This window comes from Alligator sinensis, unplaced genomic scaffold (genome assembly GCF_000455745.1).
Source record: "Alligator sinensis unplaced genomic scaffold, ASM45574v1 scaffold391_1, whole genome shotgun sequence".
Classification (NCBI taxonomy): domain Eukaryota; kingdom Metazoa; phylum Chordata; order Crocodylia; family Alligatoridae; genus Alligator; species Alligator sinensis.
This window is the reverse complement of record NW_005841889.1, coordinates 3,456,199-3,467,899: the sequence shown is the minus strand read 5'-3', so window position 1 is coordinate 3,467,899 and position 11,701 is coordinate 3,456,199. Positions and strand designations below refer to the sequence as shown.

The 11,701-nt window shown below is 47.1% G+C and overlaps 1 protein-coding gene across 6 annotated transcripts in view; it reads right to left on the bottom strand.

Moving 5' to 3' along the window:
- Positions 1-11,701, bottom strand: part of CARD19 (caspase recruitment domain family member 19) — a 58,005-nt gene that overhangs the window by 15,016 nt on the left and 31,288 nt on the right. For all 6 annotated transcript variants that reach the window (XM_006017996.2, XM_025197114.1, XM_025197115.1 and 3 more), the window contains 2 exons: positions 10,373-10,515; positions 4,362-4,515 (listed from right to left, as the gene is read on the bottom strand). In XM_006017996.2, the coding sequence (XP_006018058.1) occupies positions 4,362-4,515; positions 10,373-10,515 (297 nt within the window). The remainder of the gene's footprint in view (positions 1-4,361; positions 4,516-10,372; positions 10,516-11,701) is intronic.

Below are 11,701 nucleotides of genomic sequence, written 5' to 3'. Positions count from 1 at the left end.
TTTCGCGCAAGGCTGTCACTACGCTCTTTCTTATTTGATTTCAGGTCCATCTGAATTTAGAGAAAAATTCTTATGTTGCGAATTCCATTTCTTTCTTCATATTTGCAAAGCCAGAACTCAAATCTGCAAACCCTCAGCATGTGCTACTTTTTAGAGGACAATTATTTCAGAATAAAGTTACATGCGTGTTTAAAGGCATGAAGTATCAGATGTATCGCATTTAAATAATTTATGTTTACTTCAATGAGGAATAAAAAGAATATGCTTATTTTAGCATATTATAGCTTATTTAGCTTAAATAGCTTATTTAGCTTAAATAGCTTATTTTTAGTTGCTTTAATTTAAAAAGGAGCTTGTTTTAAAGAATATAACCTTTTTCTGACCTATTACAGTAAAAGCTTTGTTATCTGGCATGAGTGGGGTAAGGGGGCACCGGTTATATAAAAATTCCAGTTACCTGAGGGCAGGGGGCCAGGGGGGGAGGCAGGCAGGCGGAGCAGCAGCAGTGCTAGGTGGTGGGTGGCAGCAGTGAGCTTCCCCCACCACCATCCCTGCGTCTGGCCATCTAGCCAGAAATTCCAGTTAATAGGGTGTCCCAGTTACTTACATGTTGGTTAACACAGCTTTTACTGCAGTTACAATAAAAAAGAACACTGTAAGTATGTAGTATTTCTCAAATACTCATCAATTAATCCTAAATGATGAATAGTCACTTCAATTATCTTATTCACTGGTTCTCAACTTTTTTAGAGTCAAATCACCCCTGAATAATCTTGAGGCACCCCTACATAGACTCAAGAAATCCCCAAGACAAATGCCAGCTCTTAGTTTTCACTCTTTTTTTTACTACAGAAAAATAATAGAGCAGCTTTTCTGTTGCAAACAACTCAGAAAGACTACAACTATGGATTTCTATTTGAAATCTCTGGATTCATCTTGTGAATCTTGGTTATAAACCTAACAGTGCACCCCACAGCACCCTTGAAAGGATCTTGTGGCACCCTAGCTGAGAATCACTGATCTAACTGCTAAGCAGCAGCGTATACATAAACACTCTCGCTGCTTTCACTGTAAATTACTTCCTTGTTGGGTTAGAACAAAGAAACTGCAGTAAATGAATGCATAGTTATTAATTAACCCAGAGATCTTAATCATACTAAGCATTTCAATGACAGAACAGAGTCTGCAATAGAACAGAAATATAACGCTTTGTGACTTGCTAGAAGTCCCTTTGGATCACACACATCTGACTAAAGCTGTCTTGGGATTGTTTTGCATAGCATTAGCCATGCAGAGTGCTATCTCTTTAGTCCCCTGGATGCATCAGCATCATTATGTTTTACTTTCTTCAAAATTTTCACAGCTCAACCCGCTATGCTCAGATTTCATGTGAGACAGTCTGACCGCACTACATCTATGTCTGAGAAATGTCAGGGTAAACTTTCACAAGGTTCCTTAAGGCACATCTATGCTTCTGTCAGTGTTCTAACCTGTAGCTTGTGTAGAATGATGTAAGCTAGTACTAAATGAAATAGCTCAAGTACTGATAGCCACAGAGCTGTGCCATCATGGAGCTGTGTGGGCTGATGACCCGAGTGTTTATTCAGCCACTCAGGCTGGTGCCATAGGATTTGCTAAACTCTTTGCAGCTGTGGCTATACTTTATTGGTATCCCAACTTAAACGTTAAAGCTAGCTCAGGTTTCTCTACTCAAACTGAAGTTGGGCAGTGTAGACAAAGCCTAGGTCCCATTTTCAGAACTGCTTAGGGGTGCTTGTACATGCCACAGGGGTTTAATTTGGTTTAGTTCTCCCTAAATTGAAACAGTGGGTTTTTAAAAACCCACTGTTTCCACCATTTCAGTTTAGGAAGAATTAAACCGAACTAAACCCCCTTGGCATGTACACAAGGGTGGAGGCCTGATCCTTACCTGCCTCTCTGGCAGTGGGGGGGGAAGGAGGAGGCAAAGAGCTGCCAGCAGGCTGAGTGGTCCCTGTGCTGTGCGGGGGCCTGGTGCTTCCCTCTGTGGCGGGGGGGGGGAAGGGATGGCGCTTCTCTCCAAGGTGGCAGTGGCGCCCCCCAGGCAGCACCCGCCCACTGGTACCTGGCCTGGGTGGTCCCAGGGGGCTCCACAGCCACAGAGGGAAGCATCGGCACCCCTGCAGCCGTGGAGGGAAGCACCAGACCCCTATGCAGCTCAGGCAGGCAGTCAGGGAGAAAAAAAAAATCCTCAGGCTCCTCGCTGCTTTTTTTTCCCTTCAGTTGGGCCTGCCTGCCTGCACGGGCTGCTGTGGCTGGGTGTGCTGACACTGGGAGAAGGCAGCGGGGACTGTGCACAGGGCTCTGGAAGCCTGCCAAGCTCTGAGCACGTTGGATTCCAGTGACCCAGTAGCAAACTAAAACACCACAGAAGTGTTTTATCTTGCTATGTTCCAAAATCATTTAAAATGGAATACACCGCTGAGTGTGCAAACAGCAATGCCATTAAAGTGGTGCAAAAGGGCATTTAAGCTGCTTTAAAGGTCAATTTTGTGGCATGTACAAAAGCCCTAAGGTACTTAAAACCCATCTAATTGAAGTCAAAGGGACTTGGTCCCCAAATCATTACCGCAGCCTGGACAGATAAGTCCATATTACTTTTCCTGATGTGCTTTCAGCAAAAGTGATAGATTTTTTTGAGATCCAAATTTGATTCAAGTGCCTACCCAGCAGGGACAGCTTCTACAAGGTGCATATCATATCAAAGGCACTGACTCAAAGCTGAAGAGATGACTACTGATGTGTTGAATAGGGACTGAAGTAAGCCTGGGACCAAGCCAAAGCTCACATCCAAACACTCCAACTGTGCGTGGAGCTTCATCTAACTCTGCAGTTCAGGTATTTCCACAGAGATGGCAGTCTGGGGTTACTGAGATGAGGCTCTTTTCAAATCAATATGGGCTCATAGTTCAGTGTGTATGGATATTCTATTGAATAATGAGATGCTACCTGAAGACTGAGGGTGTGATAGTTTGAAATAACTTATCCATATCATTCTTTCTCTACAACAGTGATGTTTACCCCCCACCCCACAGGCCAGATTCAGCCTGCAGAGCTGTGTCATCCAGCCCATGGGGCTGAAATTTGGCAGTGGGAGATTGGTGGCAGCATTAATTGCTGCTGCTCTGCTGCCAGATTTCTGGCCCTGTAGGGTATCCTGCAGGTAACATAACTCTACATGCTAGTTTGGGTGGGCACTCGGTGAAGCCAGCATATGGCTCGTAGACCAATCCTACACCGATGACTGGAAGGATGGGCAACACTACTCTAGAACATTTTTCATTACATTTCCATTACAAACAGAAAGTCTGATTTTTTTGCCTATTATTCTGATGTTTGACTTTAATGATGTGTGTCAGGGATCTGACCACAGAGAATTAATGATGTCAAAATCAGGAACCTGACCAAAAGCCTTGCTGGGGTCCTACTCAAAACTACATGGCAGATGAACAGAGCAGCATCAATATTGTCAGGTACTTTATGATGGCTTTTTAATATTCAGGCCCTTTGAAGCTCTATTAATCTAATTACAAAAGTCTGCCCTCAAGATACGCAAATGGTTTCAATGTACTGAACAGATTTCATATCCCTCTTGGAACATATTCTCTCCTTTTCCCCATTCACTGGACACAGTGAGTATTATTATTCTAGACTGTCAAATCAGATGGCATATTTTTCCTTTTAGAAGAGAGCTGCTTTACAATATTGAAAATTAAAGTAGCTAAGGCCTTGACCCCACAAAAACACTTCAGTGTGTAACTGCTTCTCTCAGAAGGTTGTGAACCAAAGTAATTAACACTGCAGTTTGCCATTGCAAGTGCCTGTGAAATAGGTATCATCTAATATTTGTGTTGAGTAAAGTGAAAAGCCAAATTTCAGAACTGCCCTGATTTTTTTGGTTGTGCAACAAACTTGATATGAATTAACAATATGTCTCTTATTTACTGCAAGTAAAAATAAATGCTGAGAAAATACACATGCTATTAAAGCAAATTCATGAAGGAAATGGTGCGGTTCTCAAAAAGAAAACAAATCAGATTTAGAGTTATTTAACTGCATTGCATATTTTGGGCATGAGTTACATTATAAGCACAGAAACTGAAGTTTCAAAGCTTTCAAAGATTTGGACATCCGATTCCAACCACGAGTAGTGAGAACTGCGCACCCAAATACATGTGGTGGCTCTAAAAACATCAGTCTGCAAGAAGAGACCTTCTATCCCAAAAAGGGCATTTAATTCCTCAAAAAAAGCTAAAAGAGTACCTGCAAAATCAGATTTTGCAGTGCATTGATTCAGAGATGCCAAAATCATCCCAACTTACTTATGATTCTCCTGCTTGGCAAGTCATTATACACCTGTTCAGCATTGATCTGTAAAGCTCTGTAAAACTCTTGACAATGCCTGTCTCCTTTATTTTGCAAGTGCTTTATCAGGTCTGACAAACGAGTATGAAGTAATGTCTTTGGATTTCTGAACTGGAAGAGAAAAAGCACTTATTAAAACCAAGATTACAATAGCAATAATATAGCATTCTAGTACTTACTACAAGACTTTTATAGTATATAAGAGTGAAAGTATCTGTCAGTACTTGACCATTCTAGGAAACAAAAATAATCCAGACCTGAAATGTCAACATCCACATTTTGAACCTGCTGATTTAAACTGAGTTCAAGTACATATAGTTCTGATATCTGATCAATCACACTGTAAGAAAAATAGCTGATCTTCAGCATTTCCCAAGAGTCTGTGATAGCAAGGAACTAATCTACTGTAAAGGACTAAATAGAAATATTTTTGGTGCCACTGGTCAATAAATATTTCTCTTCTTACAATGTCTTACTAAACTGAACAGCTCAGAATAAGGACCAATATGTTAAGTAACAGCCAACTGCCCGTCAAGAATGATGGGGGGGCAGGGGGACAGAGTCCCGCCACCCACCACCCCATGCCGCCGCCATCTCCCAGGAGCTGGGGGAGGTGGGGAGCTTGCCTCTGTCCCCTTTGCCCCACTCCACCAGCACCCCATGCCGCCACTGCCTCCAGCACTGCTTGCCGCGCCCCCCCCCGCCCCTGCTCCGCTGCCTCTGAGGAGCAGGGCTGGTGGGGTGAGGCCAGCAGCACTGGTCTCGCCCCCCTGCTCTGTCATCTCAGTCCCTGCCATCATGGTGGCACTCTGCCATGCTGCTGCTGCCTTCTGTCCATAATGCTCTTGGAGCACTCTTACTGGTTCTTGCAGTAACCAATCAGAGTGCTCCAACAGCATTACGGACAGACAGACAGACAGACAGGCTACACCCTTTATTATATTAGAATTTTCTCACATTTTTTACAATTTTGATGTGCTTAGGTAGAAATTCACTTAAATTCATTATTTATACTGCTTTTGTTTTCCTCAGAGACTTTTTGGTAGCTTGCTCACTTAGGGCATGTCCCCATGAGTGGAAACATGCATTTCCCCAGGGACAAACAGCAGCAGCACAATATGTCTTGCTGCTACTTGTCTCCAGGAAACTCCCGTGCACACACGCTCTGGTGTGTGGCATGTTGCCCAGTGTGGGGTACGCTGAGGCCAGCAGGGAAACAGCCTTACCTGGATCCTGGGGTGTTCCAGGGGCTGCAGCCACAGTGATCCTGCAACAGGGAGCCCAGTGCTGCCGCCATGTGCACCCCCTCATTTTTTTTACGCAAGGGGGTTTCTGACACTGGAATCTCCCAGTGTTAAATCCCTCCCCCCACCCATCCCCTGCACTGCAAATTAGCAGCACCTACATATGTGGCAAGTGCAATGTGTGGCACCACAGACAAGTCTGCGGTGCCGCATACTGCAAGTGCATGTTTGTCTGGACATACCCTTAGGAGGTATGCTATCAAGATAAAAACATTTCTAGCAGTTTGTCCCCGGCTCCGGTGAGAGATGCACAGGTGGACTGCGTCCCCATTGAGCCCAGGGACCCCCAGGACCTCCCTGCGGGACCCCAACCTAGCCCTCCAGCACAGCTAGAGGTAGGTGGTGCCCGCAGCAGGGAGGGAGGGACCCCAACCTCAGATAGCTGTGGGGCAGCTGAGTCTGAGCTGGGGAGGGACATGCCCCCTACCCCGCCGGCTCCTACTTGGCCCAGCCCCCAGGGAGCAACGCGACCGGTCCCGCCTGGCGCGTGAGATAGGGGAAGGGAGGGCACTCCCTGTCCCCTTCTTCCGTGGGACAGGGACACCCAAGCCGCTAGAGCAGCACAGCCCTGTCGGCAAGCCCTTCTGCGCATGCGTGCAGTTTAAAAAGGGCTCGCTAATTGTTTAGCCGCAGTTTGTCCCTGGCTCCGGTGAGACACACACGCGGACGCCTGTTGCGCCCCCATTGAGCCCAGGGACCCCCAGGCTCCCCCAGCAGAACCCCAACCTGGACCTCCACCACAGCCAGAGGTAGGTGGGGCCTGTGGCAGGGAGGGAGGGACCCCAACCCTAGACAGCTGCGGGGCAGCTGAATCCAAGCCGGGGAGGGACATGCACCCTCCCCCCCGGCTCCTACTTCGCCCAGCCCCCAGGGAGCTGCGCGACCAGAGCCTCACGAACAGGTCACACAAATAGGTGCGCTTGTCTGCCTGGCATGTGAGTTAGCGTGGAAGTTTGCAAAGGAGGGTGAGTGGGAGGGCCTGCAGCCCTGACTGTGAGCCCCTACGGTAGGTAGTCACAGTTAGCCAGGCTACTGTCAGTAAAATGCAGATGGACACGTGCCGCAATCCGAGGGTCTCCTCAAGGTCTGCGGCCCCCCACTCTGGCACCTCAGAGGCCTCTACCCAGACGGAGCCCATGGTTCCGGGCTCCACGTAGACGGAGCCCCTGGCTCTCGGCTGCGGGGGCTGCCTGTCACTTTTTCAGGCTCTGGGGTCTGGGAGAATGGCCACCTCCCCTTGTGAGGTCTGCTCCCTTCTGGGGTCTCTGGCACGCCCGCTGGAGGAGCTCCAGGCCGCAGTCCAGAGACCACGTGCCATCAGGGATGGCAAGCGGGAGACAAGACTCCTATTACCAGGCCCTTCACCCCCTAGAGGCGGAGGGTAGACCACGGTCGCCTTCCAGGACAAGGGAGGACTTGGGGACCTCCCATGCTGTCCAGCCAAGGGGTTGGTCCAAGGTGGTCAAGGGCCCCAAAGTCCGCCGCACCAAGGTCCCCGCCCCACTGAAGCTCTGCAACAGGTACAAACCTCTTGCAGCCCCAGCAGAGCCTGATAAACTGCCAGCTCTGGTAGACAGCGCAGGCTCAACTATAGCTACCTCCCCCGCTCTCCCTAAGACAAAAGGCAAAGTGTTTGTCATGGGAGACTCTATCCTGAGGGGGGCTGAGGGGGCAATCTGCCGCCCCGACCCCTTAGCCTGGGATGTCTGCTGCTTCTTGGGAGCCCGAATCCAAGACATTGCAGAGAAGATCCCTGAACTCCTCCAGCCCACTACCCTATGCTCCTATCCATGTGGGCACGAATGACACGGCTCGGAGTGCTCCCAGCTGGGTCATGAAGTGCTACAGGGATTTGGGAGCGGGGCTTAAGGGTCTGGGAGCGCAGGTGGTATTTTCTTCGATCCTCCCAGTTTCAGGCTACGGATGGAGGAGGGAGAGCAGGATTGAGGTAGTGAACCAAAGCCCAGCCCACTACCCTATGCTCCTATCCATGTGGGCACGAATGACACGGCTCGGAGTGCTCCCAGCTGGGTCATGAAGTGCTACAGGGATTTGGGAGCGGGGCTTAAGGGTCTGGGAGCGCAGGTGGTATTTTCTTCGATCCTCCCAGTTTCAGGCTACGGATGGAGGAGGGAGAGCAGGATTGAGGTAGTGAACCAAAGCCTGCGACGCTGGTGTCATCGGGAAGGCTTTGGCCATGACCACAGTCCGCTCTTTGGTAAGAGAGGCATTGAGCTCCTGGGAAGGGACAGCCTCCACCTCTCTCTGCTGGGAAGGAGGCTCTTCTCAGCCAGACTGGCTGACCTGCTCCACTGGGCTTTAAACTGAGCCCACCGGGGGTGGGGGGACTACTACCACTGCTAGCCCACTGAGCAACCCTTGCAAAGCCAGCAGGTCAAGGCACTTAAGGGAGCCTACCCCTGCCCCAGCCCTGGAGTGAGCTGTGGGCAAGGCAAGGGCCCCTAAAGGGTCACTTGCCTGCCTGTACACAAATGCCAGGAGCTTGGGAAATAAACTCGAGATTTTGTCTGCAGACAAGGAGCGAGATCCCCGCTGTGAGAGATTCAACACCAGCCTCTCGGGCTGGCTGAGACAGATCTCTGGAGAGGGGCACCGACGGGGGCATTTCTGCCACAGCTATACCCTGTACAGGAGAAATCGAGTGGACAAAGGGGCGGGGGTGTAGCTCTCTCTGTCAAGGAAAGCTACGCATCCCTGCAAGCTGACATTGGTGCTCAGGGTGGACAATTGGAGACCCTCTAAGTTAAAATCCATGGGGAACACGGCACAGGGGACACAATGGTGGGAGTCTATTACAGACCTCCTACCCAGGATCAAGAGCTTGACCAGGAGTTCACCAGGGAATTGACTGAAGCTGTGCGCTCCCAGTGCATGGTTGTCATGGGAGACTTCAACAACCCTGTCATCTCATGGGAAGAGTGCTCGGCCAAATAACAGCGGTCGCAAAGCTTTCTCTTATGCATGGATGAGCTCTACCTGACACAAGAAGTCAGTGGGCCGACGAGAGGTAAAGCACTGCTTGACCTGGTACTGGCTACGGGGGTCGACCTAATCAGCAACCTAACGATCGAAGGGAAGCTGGGTGACAGCGATCATGAGCTAATCACCTTCACCATCCACTGTAAAGCTGGCAAGTCGGTCAGCAATACAGAAGCCCTCAACTTCAGGAAAGCTGACTTTGACAAGCTCAGGAGGATTGTTGGAGAGGCCCTAAGGGACCACGACCCAAAAGGGAGGGGAGTTCAGGATGAGTGGTTGCTCCTCAAGGGAGTGATCCTGGATGCACAAGCTAAGTCTGTTCTGTCTCAGAGGAAAGGCAGCAAAAGGGCACAGCAGCCCCCCTGGCTCTGCAGGGAACTAGCAGACCTCCTGAGTCTAAAAAGAAACACCTACAAAAGATGGAGGACTGGATCCACCTCCAAGGAAGAATATTCTGCACTGGTCTGAACCTGAAGGGAGCAAACCAGGAAAGTCAAGGCTGCGACTAAACTTCAACTAGCTACAAGTATTAAGGACAATAAAAAGTCCTTTTTTAGATATGTGGGGAGCAAGAGGAAAAGCAAGGGCAACATCAGACCCCTGCTAAGCCAAATGGGACAACTGACAACCGATGCCCAGGACAAAGCTAACTTGCTAAATGGGTACTTTGCATCAGTTTTTCACCAGTCCCAAGGGGCACCCCTGCCCATTACAGGACAGGAACGGCTGGGGGAGGGGGATTCCTTACCCTTCATCAATGCTGACCTCGTGAAGGAACACCTTGAGAGGCTGGACACCTTCAAGTCAGTGTCTCCTTTGAAGACCCAGCCTCCAGTTGCTTGCAAGCATACTCTGAGAGTGCACCCCGTGCAACCTTTTTCTGGCACATTTTTTTTAATACCGGGATTCCCCAGTATCAAATTTAGAACCCATGCTGCACATTTTCTTATGCAGAAGTGTGCCTTCTGTATCATCTCAAGGTCGTCTGAGACGTCGCAACACATATATGCACAGTAGTATAGACACAGCCAATAAGAACAGACTGCTACCAATTTGATTTGCTGGCTTTTAAAATCCACATTTCACTTATTATGTACTGACTTCAATGATTTTGCATCCAAAACCAGTAAGCACTTCCGAAAATTTTGGCTCTCTCTCAAGCCTGGTCTCTCTTCTAAGTTGCACAGGTTTAACTAGAGGTCTATTTTTAAACTGACTTACCTACAGAAATTTTGGGATAGTCAATTTAAATCTGGCTTATTCTGATTTAACCCAGGAGTTCATGCTGGTTTAAAAAAAAAAAAAAAAAAAATCACACCATTCATCAAAATTATACAACCAATACTGAAGACAATACCTCATTTTCTCATCACTAAAATGGACATCATATTTTCTTACCATGCAGGTATCTTACCAGGATGAATGCCTTAGTTCTCATGAGGCACTCAAATACCACATCACTGACTGCAAACTTTAACTACTTTGTAACTTTTACTACTTTTGGTAGTAAAAAAAGAAAATGGGACAAGTGGTCAGATATTTAGGAATTTGTCTCCTGAGTTTAATATGTGGCAGGTCTACCAGTTGTTGAATTAAACTAGATGCATGGCAGTCAGAATAATATGCTATGTTCAGACATGCTGCAGTAAAACTCATTTAATTACCTTTTCTGCTTCTTTATTAGTGAGAATTTGGGGGTAGACTCTGTTCAGCTGAAGAATAATTTTATCAACCAGGTGCTCACTCAGTCGGCCATTGCTTGTAAGAAAGTACATGTCCTGTCGTAGCCGATCACAGTATGACTGATCTAGGAACAGAATGCCATACAAACAACCGTTATTATCAGATGGCAAAACCATGTTTAATTTTAATCTTCAAATTACACGGTAATAAAAAAGGTAGAGCAGAATAGTTTCTGTAACACAACTTTTGAGAGTGGAGCCATTTGTCAGGAAAATGCAATCAATTGTGCCCTTTCTCTTGTGTCAGAACCTTGCAGTATGTTCTTAAAAAATCACCCATCTCAAATTATTTATCTCTAAACCCAGGGCTAGTCTTCTGCACTGCTCTTCTCCCTCCTGAAAAAACATTCTCTATGCTTTGGGAAATGCTGATCTAAAATATTTATAATGTAGCAAGCACTGATGGATGTCTTATCTCTGCATCTGCTTGTCTTAAAGGTGTAAAACTGCTGGATCTGTGTAGGCAGAAAATACATCTCCTATCATTTGTGAATATTAAATCAAATTATAATGTTTAAACTTATTTGATAAAATTTTTAATGTGAATCTTCAGTATCTTGCAGAGAAATATCCTCGATCACATAGAATGCTAAAACATAACTGGCTTCAAAGAGATATGGTATATCCATTATTCACTACTCCCACCACTGAAATGCAACAATGTCTGGTATTTGACAGCTATGTAGGAGCTGAGGCCAATAGTACACAACAGTTTAAGACAGGAAGTGAAGAAGCCTGTGATAGCCGATCAAAACTACTGGGACATTTTAATAAGACTGGATGCAAATCTTACAGCCCTGACTCATTGCTTATACCTACACAAACTTATATACAAATACCACTGACTTTGGTCTACGCAAGGACTGCAAAAATTGGCACAATGTAAATTCCTAAAACTGAAATGCAATCAGGACACTAAGAATAACATCTCTGCTTCAGTGCTGTGAAATCTTTTATGGCAAACAGGACTTTTACTTTGTACTTTGTGTAGAAAAATGGAACCTCCAACAACAACAAATGCTCTCAGTGTAGGTGCATAAAACTACATGTTACAGGGGTGTAGGTTGTAGCCATGTTGGTCTAAGGCAGGCTTGTCCAACATATGGCCCGCGGGCCACCATGCAGCCCTCCAAGCTGTTTTCTGAGGCCCGAGATGCTGCAATGGGAAACAAAAGTAAACACTGTACTTTCATTTTGGGGGGGTGATGTGATACCGCTTCCTGTGAGGTCTTTGAATATGGCTCGCCCGGC